This window comes from Thermobia domestica, chromosome 13, assembly GCF_964235325.1.
Source record: "Thermobia domestica chromosome 13, izTheDome1.hap1.1, whole genome shotgun sequence".
Taxonomy (NCBI): domain Eukaryota; kingdom Metazoa; phylum Arthropoda; class Insecta; order Zygentoma; family Lepismatidae; genus Thermobia; species Thermobia domestica.
The window spans coordinates 164116267-164130048 of record NC_137466.1 but is presented as its reverse complement, the minus strand read 5'-3'; the positions used below and the strand labels follow the sequence as shown (position 1 = coordinate 164130048).

Here is a 13782-nt window from a genome sequence, read left to right as displayed (position 1 = left end):
ACTCCTAATTAAGCTAGGAAGAAAATTTTGGTATATATGTATTCCTGAAGAACTACGATTTCCACCGATATGTATTTTATGTATGTGGGGGTACCACGGCGGACGGGAGAGGGTAAGTATGTGTTTTTTGTTGTTTTTTGCATCAGGATTTTGGGGATAACATTCCTTCTCCCTTGGGGGTACACTCATAAAATGCATATCGGCGGAAAGCTTCATCCTTCAGGAACACATTGTTACCAAAATTATCTTCTTAGCTTAATTAGGAGCTGAGTTATTGAAGTTTAAATTGAGTCACATTAATGAGCGACCAGAATGAGACTATTTCACATCGCCAGGCGGCTCAATGGCCATAATTCTGTAACGACGCATTTCCCGACATATGATCATATGAACATGTTTGCTTGTCTACCCATAAGGAATCCACCCCTGAAATTTTGCCGCACCTTTTTGTTACACCCTGTATATATGCCTTTGTGCTATGTAGCAAGAGAAGTGGATAATCTTATGTAGGCACATTCAGGTGTTACAGATAGCACCTAATATCCATAACATCTACCTAACATATGTAAAACATGATACGTGTTAACAGTATACATCATTCTTGAATAGGAGAATAGATACTCATATAAAATTTTGGAAACTTTTACATATTCTTATCTAAAACTACTAACTATATTTCGTTTCAAAAATAGTACTTTGGGTTATTTCCATATTCTATGTCTTGCATATTCTGATATCTATGTGAGTGTGATAGGAACAAGAAGAACTCAATACCTCTCCACGTATCCAATTTATGCTCTTCTAGCTCTTCCATCTGAACCGATGGCGATTTATAGTACATCTGAAGAATTTTGATAAAGTCTGTAATTGTAAGCATACCAACGAATTGTTGGTGTACACTGTCCCAAAGTGGTGCAGCTCGAACACCTAGAATAAAATGAAATAGATATGCTCATACATTATATATATTCTTGGCATCAAACTACATTAATAACATAACTGTCACATTATACTGTATATATGTTATTGCATTGAACTTAGAATGCTGATTAATAGGGCAACGCAAAAGCATAACAGCAATTTACACATATGGTTGGTACCTTGAACATGGTTCTTGTTGTTTATGGGTCCAGAGGAAACTAATTTTAAAAGCATAATCTTAGAAAATAAAGCACAAAGCATAATTTAAAATATAAAGCACAATTCTTGGAAAATTCTGTTTAACTGCAAGTTTAACATACTGCATTAATATTTTTTAAAACCAATATTTACAATGCAAAATCATTGATAACATAACAATGCAACAATGAAAAGCTTACATTTTATCTCGGTGTAATCTTTTGATGTGGAGAAAAGAAAAAAGGAAAAAAAAATCGGCCAACAATGAATAGTACACAAGAACTCCACACTATATTGTTATGTGCACCTCTTGAACTTGAGCACTTTCTGTACTTTTTGGTGGCATCTTTTACTGACTCGAGTAAAGCATATCTCTTTACAGTGCATTAAGTAGAAAGTTCATTAATTATGAAAGAAATTGGTTGCATAAAATATTAATAAACAGATCAAGATATTTAGAATACTTAAGTAAAAACTAATTTCATTGTAAACCTAAAAATTGAAGGGTCCTCTGGACTAACAAGGTAAGTCGTTACCTCGATTCCTGGTAAAACATAGATAAAGAAGGTGTGTGGACTTACTTTCCTTTTCAGTCGCCTCTAGTGCGTACACGAAGCGTCTCTTTGTGGGAAAAGCACAATTCATCTGCATCTTGAACGTCGCACTTTAAGTTTATAAGCTTTCTAACTCAAAACCTCATTTTTCACTTACCTTGTTATTGCAAAGGGCTCTTTAATTGACGGCGTATGAGAACCATTCAACTTATTATTCGAATATTCGCTTACAAGTTGGAGCATTTTCTTTACAGATATATTTAACTCGTAACCTAATTACTCAGAAGAATATATTTCATTGTAACTTGAATTACTCGGAAAAATATATTTCACTCGTGACTTGGATTACTCAGAATATAATTCACCCGTGATTTTAGATTACTCAGAATATAATTCACTCGTGATTTTAGATTACTCAGAGGAATACATTTCACTTGTTACTTGGATTACTCAGAAAAATATATTTCTTTTGTGACTAGGAGTACTCAAAAGGAGTATATTTCACTCTTAACTTGGATTACTCAGAAGAACTTGTAACCTGGATTACTCGCAAGATGAGACACTATCAAATCAAAGTATCACAGAAAATTTTGAATCAATGTAACTTATTTTAAAAGCACTTTGCCTGCACAAAAAGAACAGAGTTTTTGTTTGTCTTCTACTGCGCTACGCCAAACAAACACGGTAGGAACACAAGAACTTGTCTGTAGTTTTACACATTAACTATATATAACAAAACGGTTTGTAAGAAGTATCACAGAACAATAATAGTGAGGCGTATCGTATAAGAACTCTAAGATGCCAAGTCATTTCTGAATGCTTCCAGATAAACACTTAGGGGGCAAGTGCTTGAGAAAAGTAAAGTCAAAAAAGACAAAACAAGTAATAGTCCCTCAACACTCAGGCCGACATTTGCTGATGCATATATTTTGAGTATAACATTACAAACGTTTATAGTAAATGGATACTAACTTTAAAACTATAATACGGTATTACATGTCGTAGTGTACTGATGTGAAAGTTAGGATTCAAGGTCGAGAGTTTTCTAGGAGAATATTGATTTGAAAAAAAGAAAGAAAAGAAAAGTAAATGGGAAAAGTATACGATGTGGAACTTAATATTCTATCTGTTTTAAAATACCAGGGCTTTATTTCTTAGATTTTTTATAAAGAATTTCTGAACAGTCGTAATCTGGGTAAAGTAAGTGCTGTCATATGTACTTCGCTTATTGGAAGTGGAATTCTTACCCAGAGAGCTTAGGCTGACGCGGCAAAAATGCCTTAAAAGTTTGGTGAGTGCTATGACTGACAGCTGGCATGTGCCTTGCTAATAAGATAGTGTGGTCATAGACAGTTCTAATAAAGAACAGCTCTGACACTTTTAACAGCGAATAAATTCATATCATTGGATCTCGTACAAAAAGTAAGATCAAGACGCAAAGAAACAAGACATGCAGCTCGAGTGAAAAATATGAGCTGTGTATAATTGGGAAGCCTTTGGGTAGACTAAAAGGAAAGATGATATTTTTTAAATAAATAAATAAAAATAAAATAAAAAATTACTTACTCCAAAAGCACCCATAATTATCCAATTGTGTACGTTTCAACAATATATATTACTGTTGATTACCTTCTTCCGAATATAACCACTTTTCTTAATTCCAGTAGTCTTTCGTAAAATTACCTTTGTACCTATAAATTCCTCTTAATGAGCACCAACTGGTATTGTATGCTTTAGCAAACTAAAGATGTAGATAAATAAATAAATAAATTGGTGACTGGTTACGTAAGGCATTTCAAGACACGTCTTCTCAACCTACGTATGGCAACCATTTGGGTAAATATACAGATTCAGAATATATAATTCAGGAAATACAAGATTCCCCATATACATTATAATTTTGTCACTTTTCTTTGACCTATTACTTTTAATAATAGGGTGAAATGAAAATGTAAATGAAACACGTGGGATTGAGAAGCAATTTGTCTTATTATAATTAGTCAGCCGCATGAAATAAAAGTTGGTGCTCATGAAGAGGAATATAGGTGCAAGACTAGTTTTACGGAAGACTACTGGAATTAAGAAAAAATTATCTATCTATATCTCCTATATAGATTTGACAATGTTTGTGATTTAATAACTCATGAACCACCAGACCGATCTCGATCAAGTTTTCAACATAGATGAGGTTCGGGCCTGGGATGGTTTTTATCATTTCACTTGGACGGTGCAACTTAGGGGAGGGAGGGGGGGGAGATATAAAAAATATCAAAAATGAACGATATCAGTGTCGAATCCATAGATTTCGGGATCGCTGAGATGAACAGTGACACTTCCAATGTAGTTTAAATCCAAATTCAGCCCCCATTAGTACTCCTAACGAGGGATGGTGACATGTAAAAATAATTGAAAATGGCCGATATTAGTGTCGAATTCATAGTTTTTGGGATCCCTAAGTTGATTGATGCCAGTTTTGGTTCCCTTTATGTCCAAAATGAACTCCTCGTGCGAAGAACGGGTATTCTGCTAGTAATTATATAAAGAAGAAACTAACAACGAGTTGTAGTGCTAATGAGTGCTTTTTGGGTTAAATAAATTTTTATGAGTACTGAATATGCAGCCTATTAATCAAGTAGTGAAGTAAGAGGTTAACACAGGGATGCAAATAACCAACAAAATTTTATTCACCCAAGAACAAAGCTACTAGCTCACATCCCACAACAGAAATCATTTATTTATCTTCGGTATGATATTAAATACTCGCCCGCACCGATGAACCACTCGACCCGGGCGAATGGGCGAGCGGTTATTTGCAACCCTGGTTAACATTATAACGACGGATCTTATGAAAGTAGGTCACTACAATTCTGATTGAATTGGCATGGACTATGATATAATATGATGGTAAGCTTTTATTTCTGCAACGTTTAACCATTTGTGAATTGCTGCTTTAAAAAAAAAAATCAATATTTTTAATAGGAACGGAAATGCGACATATCGTTTTGCGGGTATCTGTTCACCACAAACACACATCTGACCAGTGATGGATCCAAGGGGGGACGATCGCCCCCCAGAAGAGTTTTTTTTTAAAATTTTATATATAAATTAAACCTATCCCAGAGTTTGGAGCTCTTAAAAGTAGCTCTAAGTAGCAGTATTACAACCCACCGTCCCCCCCAGAAGTCCATCTTGGATCCGCCCCTGCATCTGACAATACCTCTATCGTATCTATAATCATTTACTAGTTAGTACCTTCATAATATATGTCTTTCCGAACTTAACAAGATATCTCTGCTATATATTGTATACTATTTACACATTAAAAACTTGAGGTCGTTTGGGATACCATTTAATATTATTCAATTGAGCTAATTTTTCTCATGGGTTACTTTGATCTGACTTGGAACCATTTTAGGGAGGGGGAACCTTAATGACATTATATATCAGCGGTTATTTTAGTATTTATTATTATTATTATTATTATTATTATTATTATTATTATTATTATTATTTAGATTTTGCTTTTTGCGCAGTAATTTGCGAAATAAATTTAAATTTGAATCGCAATTTATAACTTTTGTATAGCATTTTGGACGGTACAAGAGTTGCATTGAATCACGTACTGGGAACAACGTAATCTGTTAGATTTTGTTGTAGTTAGAAACTGTTATCTTTGTTTTCTCTAAATACAAAACCGTATGTAACTCGGGAACTTTTGTTGTTGCAGGACACCAGTTTGAAGTGAGGTGATCGTGATCAAAAATGGAATTGACGAGAGAACATTTCCGTTCCATGATTTTTTACGATTCTCGCGAAGGGTTAACACAGCAAGGGTGTATTCGTCGGATGATTGCTACTTTTCCTGATGAAGCCCCACCCCAGACGACAATTTACAGGTGGTTTCAGGAATTTAGATGTGGTCGGACGAGCTTGAGTGATGAAAATCGTACAAGTCGTCCATCGACAGCCATTCTGCCCAAAAGCATGGAAGCTGTTCGTAAATTAATTAACACTGATCGACATGTGACATCGTGAAATTCAGGGGACCTTAGGCATTGGCATGAGCCAAGTACAAACAATATTGCATGATCATTTGGGTGTGTTAAAAACTTTGCGCTTGTTGAATCTCACACAATTTAACTTAAGCGCAAAAGGACGCCCGTATGAACAGGTGCAAAGCTATGACGAAACGATTCAAGTCTGGATCATCTAATTTGATGTTTAACATCGTAACAGGTGATAAAATGTGGATTTATGCATACGAACCAGAAACAAAGCGACAATCTGATGTGTGGGTGTTCCGCGATGAACCTAAACTAATCAAAGTTGTTCGTGCATGCAGTGTCTCTAAACAAATGACTGCATTATTTTTTATTTTTTTGGTAAATCACGTATTGTAACTTTCCTACTGGAGAATCGCATTAACAGTCAATGCAGAATGATACACAACCATATGTCTACCAGAAGTACTGAATGTGAGCAGACAGTCCAAACCCAACTGACGAATCATTCTGCATCACGACAATGCCTGCTCCCACACAGCAGCTGCTACAAATGATTTTCTAGACCAGGAAAACGTTGAAGTCATGATACATTCGGCTTATTCCCCTGATTTAGTCCCCAGTGATCTCTTTTTGTGCCAACAATCAAGAACATGTTGAGTGGGAAGCGCCTTAGCACCCTAGAAAAAGTCATCGAGTTATACAAACTTACAAACTGCATGTTTCACAGGCAGGGTTGGCTGGTTTAAACCAGCTTTTTTATTTTAAAAAAAAACAACAACTGGTTTAAACCAAAAAATTAAAAAAAATGTTCGTAAAAGTGTAGGTGTTCGTAAAATCTTGATGAACACACATTTGTGGGTTATCACGCTTCATTCCCGTATATTATTTGTATTATATTCAGACCTAAATTCCCCATTCATTACTCAAAAAGATTATATTACAAAAGCAACTGTTGTTTTTTTATGTTTATGAATGTTTTTTGTTGTTATTTCTTTATTGTTTGTTATTATTGTTATGCAGTGACAATAAAAAAGTTCTAAATATCGTTTCGTTTCAATAATGTTACTATTGATAAAATACATCGAAATGCCTTTTCTTTAGGCGGGGGTCTTACAAACCCCACGAGGAGCATTTATTGAAATCAGAAGTATCTTTGGTACCTATTTATGTATAAATGGGTCAGAGCCAAAGTGGACTCAGATAATTCGTATCTTTATGCACTTTTCCTACTGATATGCAAATTAAGTCGTCGTATTTCTTTAACTTGGATTAACAAAAATCGTAGTGAACTAACTTGGACTAAATTAGTTCTCCTGTGCTCTGCAGTATTGTCAAATTGTCCATATGTAATTCTGTATAATGGTTTCACTTATGCAACTGTTTATCATTTTGTCCTTCTGAAATGACTCTTGACAATTATATTAACAAGTACGTAAATATCATTACAACGTATTTTTACCAGGAGTCCTTCGAAAGTCGGCAGACGTATCGCATTTGTGGCCAATTAGTCCCGGTTTTGAGTTCAAGTGGAGGACAATTTCTCTCGGATGTAAGCCGAGAAGCGCTTTAAGTTTATGTGATCCCTTCCAATATAACCCGGTTTTTGCATAATGACACCAAGACGAACACGAAACAAACTTATTTCTGACCATATGTGATATAAGTACATAGAGCAAATTATTTAAACAAACAAAAAAAAAAAATGGTTTAAACCAAAAAACGTTTTTTTTTTTTTTTTTTTTGGTTCAATAAAAACCACGGTTTTTGCCAACCCTATGGTTTTATCGCAAGAAGCAATTCATTGCTGTACAGGGGGACTACTTTGAAAAGCAATAATAAAAAACGTTTATGTATTTTGATGTTCTTGCGTTCTATCATTTTCCCGAAACTTTCAGTGCAACCCTCGTAATGAAAATAGGATTTTTTTTTATTTTACTGTTTAACGTAGACTTAAAACAGTTGAAAATACCAATATTTGAATATAACACACGCATATGATAATGAAAAGCAAAACAGAGGAAGAGTAATTACATTTTTTTAAAAAGAAAAGTACTAATTTCATCTTTTTATCTATTTCTGCAGAATTTCTTCCTTTCTATTCTTTTCCTTTTTTTTCTCATATTGCACTGAACTACTTTCTATGTTAATTTTCCTGGCGTTTTCATTTTCTCCTTCAAGTCAGAATTATAAACCGTGTGCAGTAGCAAAACAAAACGAAACGAAACGAAAAAGGGACTGTGTATACCGACTATGACTGTTCTTTGCCTTCATCAGACATGTTATGAAAGACATCAATCAATCCAAGAATAACAACTTAAATATAATCAAAAAGTGAAAGGAGGAGCCAACTCTTCCCAGAGTCAATCAAGTTTGCCCTTCACATTTTACATCCATCTGTACAAAACTTTTTTTTTTTTTACATTTTTTATTTGATTTGAATTGCGTTTAGACTAAAAATGAAATGAAATTGTTAAGTTTTACGTCCCATGGTTATGCCGGTTAGGTTAAAGAAGACGGTGATGATGAGATGAATGAAAAAACTGGGAGGAAACGGGACAATCCCGGGAAAACCCACGAGCACGATATTTATCCACCACAAAGTCCACACGGCGCGAGCTGAGATCGATCCAGGGACCCCAAGCATCGGAGTTGAACGCTCTACCACTGAGCCACCAAGTCCCCGAATTGCTTTTAAGAGTCCCCTTCAGCAGCAAGTCTATATAAGATATGGACCTACAGCTTAAAGTGGAATCCGAACTACATGATCTGCCGGGAATCGAACCCAGATCTCCCGCGCCAAAAAGTGTGTATGCTATCCATATAGCCACGAGAATGTAAATTTTTAATTAGGTGTTTGTTATATATTTCCCCCAATTATTAGCCAAATGTGAATTTAGTGTATTTAGTGCTTTGGACAGCTTTATTTTGAAATGAAATATTTAGGTTTTACGTCCCACGATTATGCCGGTTAGGCTAAAGGAGACGGCGATTATGAGAAATAACAGCTTTATTTTATTAATACGTCGAACATTTCCAACGATATAATGAACAATATGGCTGTACTTATATTCTGTCAACCTGTAAAGTAATGCAGAAAACCACTTATGTGTACCCCCCCCCCCAATAGCATGTAACTACAACAACAGCGACTCCACAGAACAAACGCATTTAATTTAACAGACACATAATAATATGTAAAATCAAATAGGAGGTTAGTAGTATTCCATTACTCACCATTGTAAACAAGAGCAAAAAAGGCCTTTTTCACAAGCAGCTGAGTATCAAACACAACCAGTTTTGCGCTTGTCGGGATGAGATCGTAGCACTTATGGAACTTGAAGAACTTTACAAAAATTTGACTCTCGTCCTCCTCTGTAAAAGAAAAAGATATAAAGTGAATCAGTAACAATCAATCAGGTTAGCATTTTCATCTGCATACATTTTAAACATCAATAAAATTCAAGTCAGTAAAAAGTCATAGTGCATTGGGTAGGAATACGGTTTCATAGCGCACTGTATTTGGCAATGCTTACCGTCATCTACAACTGGAGATTCCGCACGTAGTTACGCCGAGTTAATGTTTTGCGCCTTCTTCTGTCATTGATATTAAATTGGTCTAGTTAAATGCAAAAAATTGTATTTTCTAAACAAAATAGCTTCCCCCCCCCTTGCATTATACATATTTTTATGCCTTGTGCTTCGAAAGTTATACTGCAGTGTAAGATTACAGTGATGCTCATGTTATGAGAGAAATGATGATTATGTCGCCAAGGGTGTGGGGAGGATGGAAGTACAAGACAAAAGAGAGAAAGGAAGACCAATAAGAAGATGGATAGATTGTATGACTATGGAATTTGAAGAAAACGGGTTAATATAGGAGGATGTTTAGGAGCGAGCAAGATGGAAACAAATCATAAAAAATATCGACCCCGTGTAAGCGGGAGAAGACAAAAGAAGATTCAATTCTCCTTTTGCAGATTATGAATCAATTTCTCGTTGTGAAAAAATGGTGTCCGAATACTTTACGAAACGGTTTTTAGTGCCATGTAACACTGTACAATCCCTCAGCAATCAAATTATGATATTTAAATAGTAAGTGAAGCGTACGGAACAGTGAAGATATGCAGAAACCCGATTATTATGAGTCTTCTTCTTGTTCACCTCAACCATAAGTTGGTGGGCAACATGGAAAATTTAAAACTTTCCTCTCGCTTGGAAGAGCTGTTTTATACCTTGATAAGGTCTGTTCTTCGTAACTGCGTCTAAATATTCTATCCTTGGTCTTCCCCTTCCTGGTTTTCCTTCTGCCTTTCCTTCTATCAGCACGGTGATCCAATCGGAGTGCCGAATAAGATGGCCAAGCTTGCTGCTTCTTCTTTTTCCTATTATCTTTATGCTCTGTCGTCCTTCATTAGCTTTCGTTAGTACGTCTTCATTCATTTTCCTTTCGGTTCATGATATGCGCAGCATTCTGCGCCAACACCACATTTCAAATGGATCCAGCTTGGATATTTCAACTTTTCTCAATGTTCACGTCTCTGATCCGTAATGAGCCACGCTCCATACCAGCACCTTAATAAATTGTTTACGAACGTCCGACACAAAACCCATCAGATTTCCACCATACATACATTTTCTTCCTTAGGAACAAGTCTAAAACTACCCGCCTTTTTAAGAAGCAGGTGCTAATGGTAACTGTGACAACGAAAAAGTGAGCAAAAACAATTTTTCGTTGTTTTCTGCTTTCTCTTTCTACTTGTAAAATATTCAACAGCAAAGATAGAGATGGAAATTATATATATATATATATATATATATATATATATATATATATATATATATATATATATATATATATATATATTGGAAGATGGAAAAGGCTACAGCACTTAAGCAAACTGTATAAGACATAATTCAGTTCTTCTTGCATTTGTAAACAGACGTTGTGGAATAGCCATGTAAGAGAATGTTTCTAACAGAAAAATGGAAAGTATTAAAAAAAAGAGAGAGAGAGTTGGAAGAATAAAACAAAAGTGAAAACTTCAATGGTTTAAAAGGTAAGTTAGAATTATCCTTAAAGTTTGAACATTTGCCTGTACTACTGTTATATTCTCCACGTTTCTGAAATTCGAAATTGATTTCTACACTTATTGAAAAGTTAGATTCGCATATTAATAATAATAATAATAATAATAATAATAATAATAATAATAATAATAATAATAATAATAATAATAATAATAATAATAATAATAATAATAATAATAATAATATTATTATTATTATTATTATTATGTTGTGTATGTTGTTCTCGTATTAACACATGCATTGTTACATAGTTGAAAGTATTGTCATTTATTCCTTAGGCGCAAGCAATTTCTTCGCCAGCTAGCATGGCTGAACGATCTAATGCACTGGATCGGACATCGTAAGGCTTGTCTTTAGCGGGTTCAAATTCTGTTCACGATATGGGTATTATGTCTGTACGTTCATCAGTCATTTAATCCTTATCATCAGTTTCTGATCGGCTCACATAGTTTAAACACAACAATCATGAGACAGAAAAAGAATCATTATGGTAGACGTTTCTCAAATTTGATAACACCCCTTCTCTCAATTTCGCGTTATCAAAACTTCAATGTATTACACCGGGGCAGTACGATAGAACTTTACAAATTAGGTTACAGTAATGCTGTGAATAAAATGCATGTATCTCACAACAATCCTAAAAACATATGAAAATAATAATAACAATGAAAATAATAATAGCAATCCTAATTATAAAAGAGAAACATATCAGTCTCTCTGTCACGCTATCCTAGAATGTTATACAATCTTGCTTAGGAGATGTGTAATGTTGATTTTGAAAAAAAAAAACTAGCAACACAAAGGAAATTCTTTATAATAAGCGGCAAACATCTCAGCACGTCACGCTAATTCTTAATAGTACAAAATCACGCTAACAAATGTCGCTACGTACGCTGTCACTTGCCTACCTAACGCTAATAGATGTATCTATTTGCGGGATTAGTTGTGTATTACGAAGTAATTGAATAATTGCATTAAGAATAAAATGTATGGATTTTGGTGTAGTTGATGAGCAAACTAAAAAAAATTAAAAATGTTAAATATAAACTATTTGAGCTTTTAATTAAGCGCAATTTTAACGCATATAATGTACAGTAGATGTAAGGATTTGGCGCAACAATTGTTAATAATAATAATAGAAACATTGCAAGAGTGACGTAACTAGGGAGAAAACAGGATTGTGTGCGCCCCGGGCGCCGGATTGGGAGGGCGCAAAATTGGGCAATTATTTAGGGGAGAGTTTTGGTTTGGTTGGTCAGGGGGCGCTAAGGCGAGTTCTTGCCCCGGAAAATAACTAGCGTATTTGCGTCGCTGCACTGGAAACATAATTTACATTATCTGATTTTTTCATGACGTAATGAGACAAAAGTAGTTCTTTCCATCCTACTGTAGTTAGTTCCTTTTCTTCCTTTTTTTTCCTTTTTTTTAATTAGAACGCTGGAATTTCATTAGCAACGAAGCATTACTATATTTATGAAGAAAACAGCTCATAAAAGGAAAAAAAGTAAATGCAGAAAAAATAGTAAAAAAATAATGAAAAACAGCTTCTATTTACGTCATTCTTTTATATATTAAACAACTCGTTCACCTCACAAAGGTTAACTATTTTTCCCTCTGTGCTGAAAGGAAGAGAGAGAGAGAAAGGGATGGGGACTCAACATTGTCTCCTTTCTACCAAGAAATAACATTAACACTTGTCGAGAATATTAGCACTTCATTTAAAACTTTGTTACGCAACCATTTCTTCTTCTTCTTCTTCTTCTTCTTCTTCATTTTCAGTTTCAAAAGCAGTTTACCTCCGTCTCGTCTGTTTAATATCACTAAAACGACTCTCTCTAGTAGAAGTTTGTATTTTTATTATTATTTAAATAATAAAAGTAGAGAGAAAATATTAACACTGACTCGACCTACAAAATTTGTCACGTTTATTCCATTTACTCCTGATATGATTTTATATATAGAATACGGTTAACCTTTATCTATGTTTAAAAACTGTTTCTGTCTTTCCTAACTTTTTAAAATTTTTATAGTATTAAACGTGTTATTTGAAAAATTCTACAATATGTATTACGTATTAAGGGGGCAGACTACTAAAAAATGATACAAAAGCTAACCATTTTTCTTTTGCCCATTTCTCGTAAGTGAAAAGAGATAGTGAAATGTAACTTACCACAATAATAATGTTATTCTACACCCGAAAATGTGAATCAAAAGAATTTTTAGTGTTGCTATCCATAGAAATTACAGTGTGGCCAGAATATGAATTACCCAAAAATCTAGGTTAAGGCAGCGATTAGAAAAATGAACTCAATGATGATTGAAGAGCTATGTTGTTTTGGTTCCTTGTTAACTACTTTTTAAATAATATTTATTATTTATTTTGTACTGTTTATTACAAAATTATTTGTATTGTATTGTTTATTATAAAATTATTTATTTTGTACTGTTTATTACAAAATAAATACAAGTATTATTTAAAAAAGTAATTAACAAGGAACCAAGACAACATGATAAGTCATCAATTACCGTTGAGTTCTTTTCCTAGTCGCTGCCTTAACCCAAATTGTTGGGTAATTCATATTTTGGTGATACTGTCATTTCTACACTGGAATGGCAACACTGAAAATTCATTTGATTCGTATTTTCTGGCGTAGAATAACATCATCTATTATTGTGGTAAGTTACATTTCATTATATCTCTTTTCACTTACGAGAAACGGGCAAAAGAAAAATGGGTAGCTTTTGTATCTTTTTTTTTTTTTTTTTTTCATATGCCTGCCTCCTTAACGTCAGTGTTCGTAGGTTTCTTTAAGAAAATTTCCTCTCGACTGACACAAAATTTCCCCTTTTCTTATCAAATTTTCTTCCCTAGCTTGTTGAATGCCCAATTCCAGTAAGAGAAGTGATAAGATTAATTCAGCTTTAATAAATGAATTGTCAACCACATTTGCTTTCTGCTTCTATTGTTTTTAATATCCCTTCACTTATATATATATATATATATATATATATATATA

At 34.1% G+C, this 13782-nt stretch overlaps 1 protein-coding gene across 2 annotated transcripts in view; it reads right to left on the bottom strand.

Annotated features, from left to right (window-relative positions):
* The window catches only part of SNF4Agamma (SNF4/AMP-activated protein kinase gamma subunit), a 924355-nt gene that overhangs the window by 33542 nt on the left and 877031 nt on the right, over nt 1–13782 (bottom strand). For both annotated transcript variants that reach the window (XM_081736798.1, XM_081736797.1), the window contains 2 exons: nt 8912–9049; nt 775–927 (listed from right to left, as the gene is read on the bottom strand). In XM_081736798.1, the coding sequence (XP_081592924.1) occupies nt 775–927; nt 8912–9049 (291 nt within the window). The remainder of the gene's footprint in view (nt 1–774; nt 928–8911; nt 9050–13782) is intronic.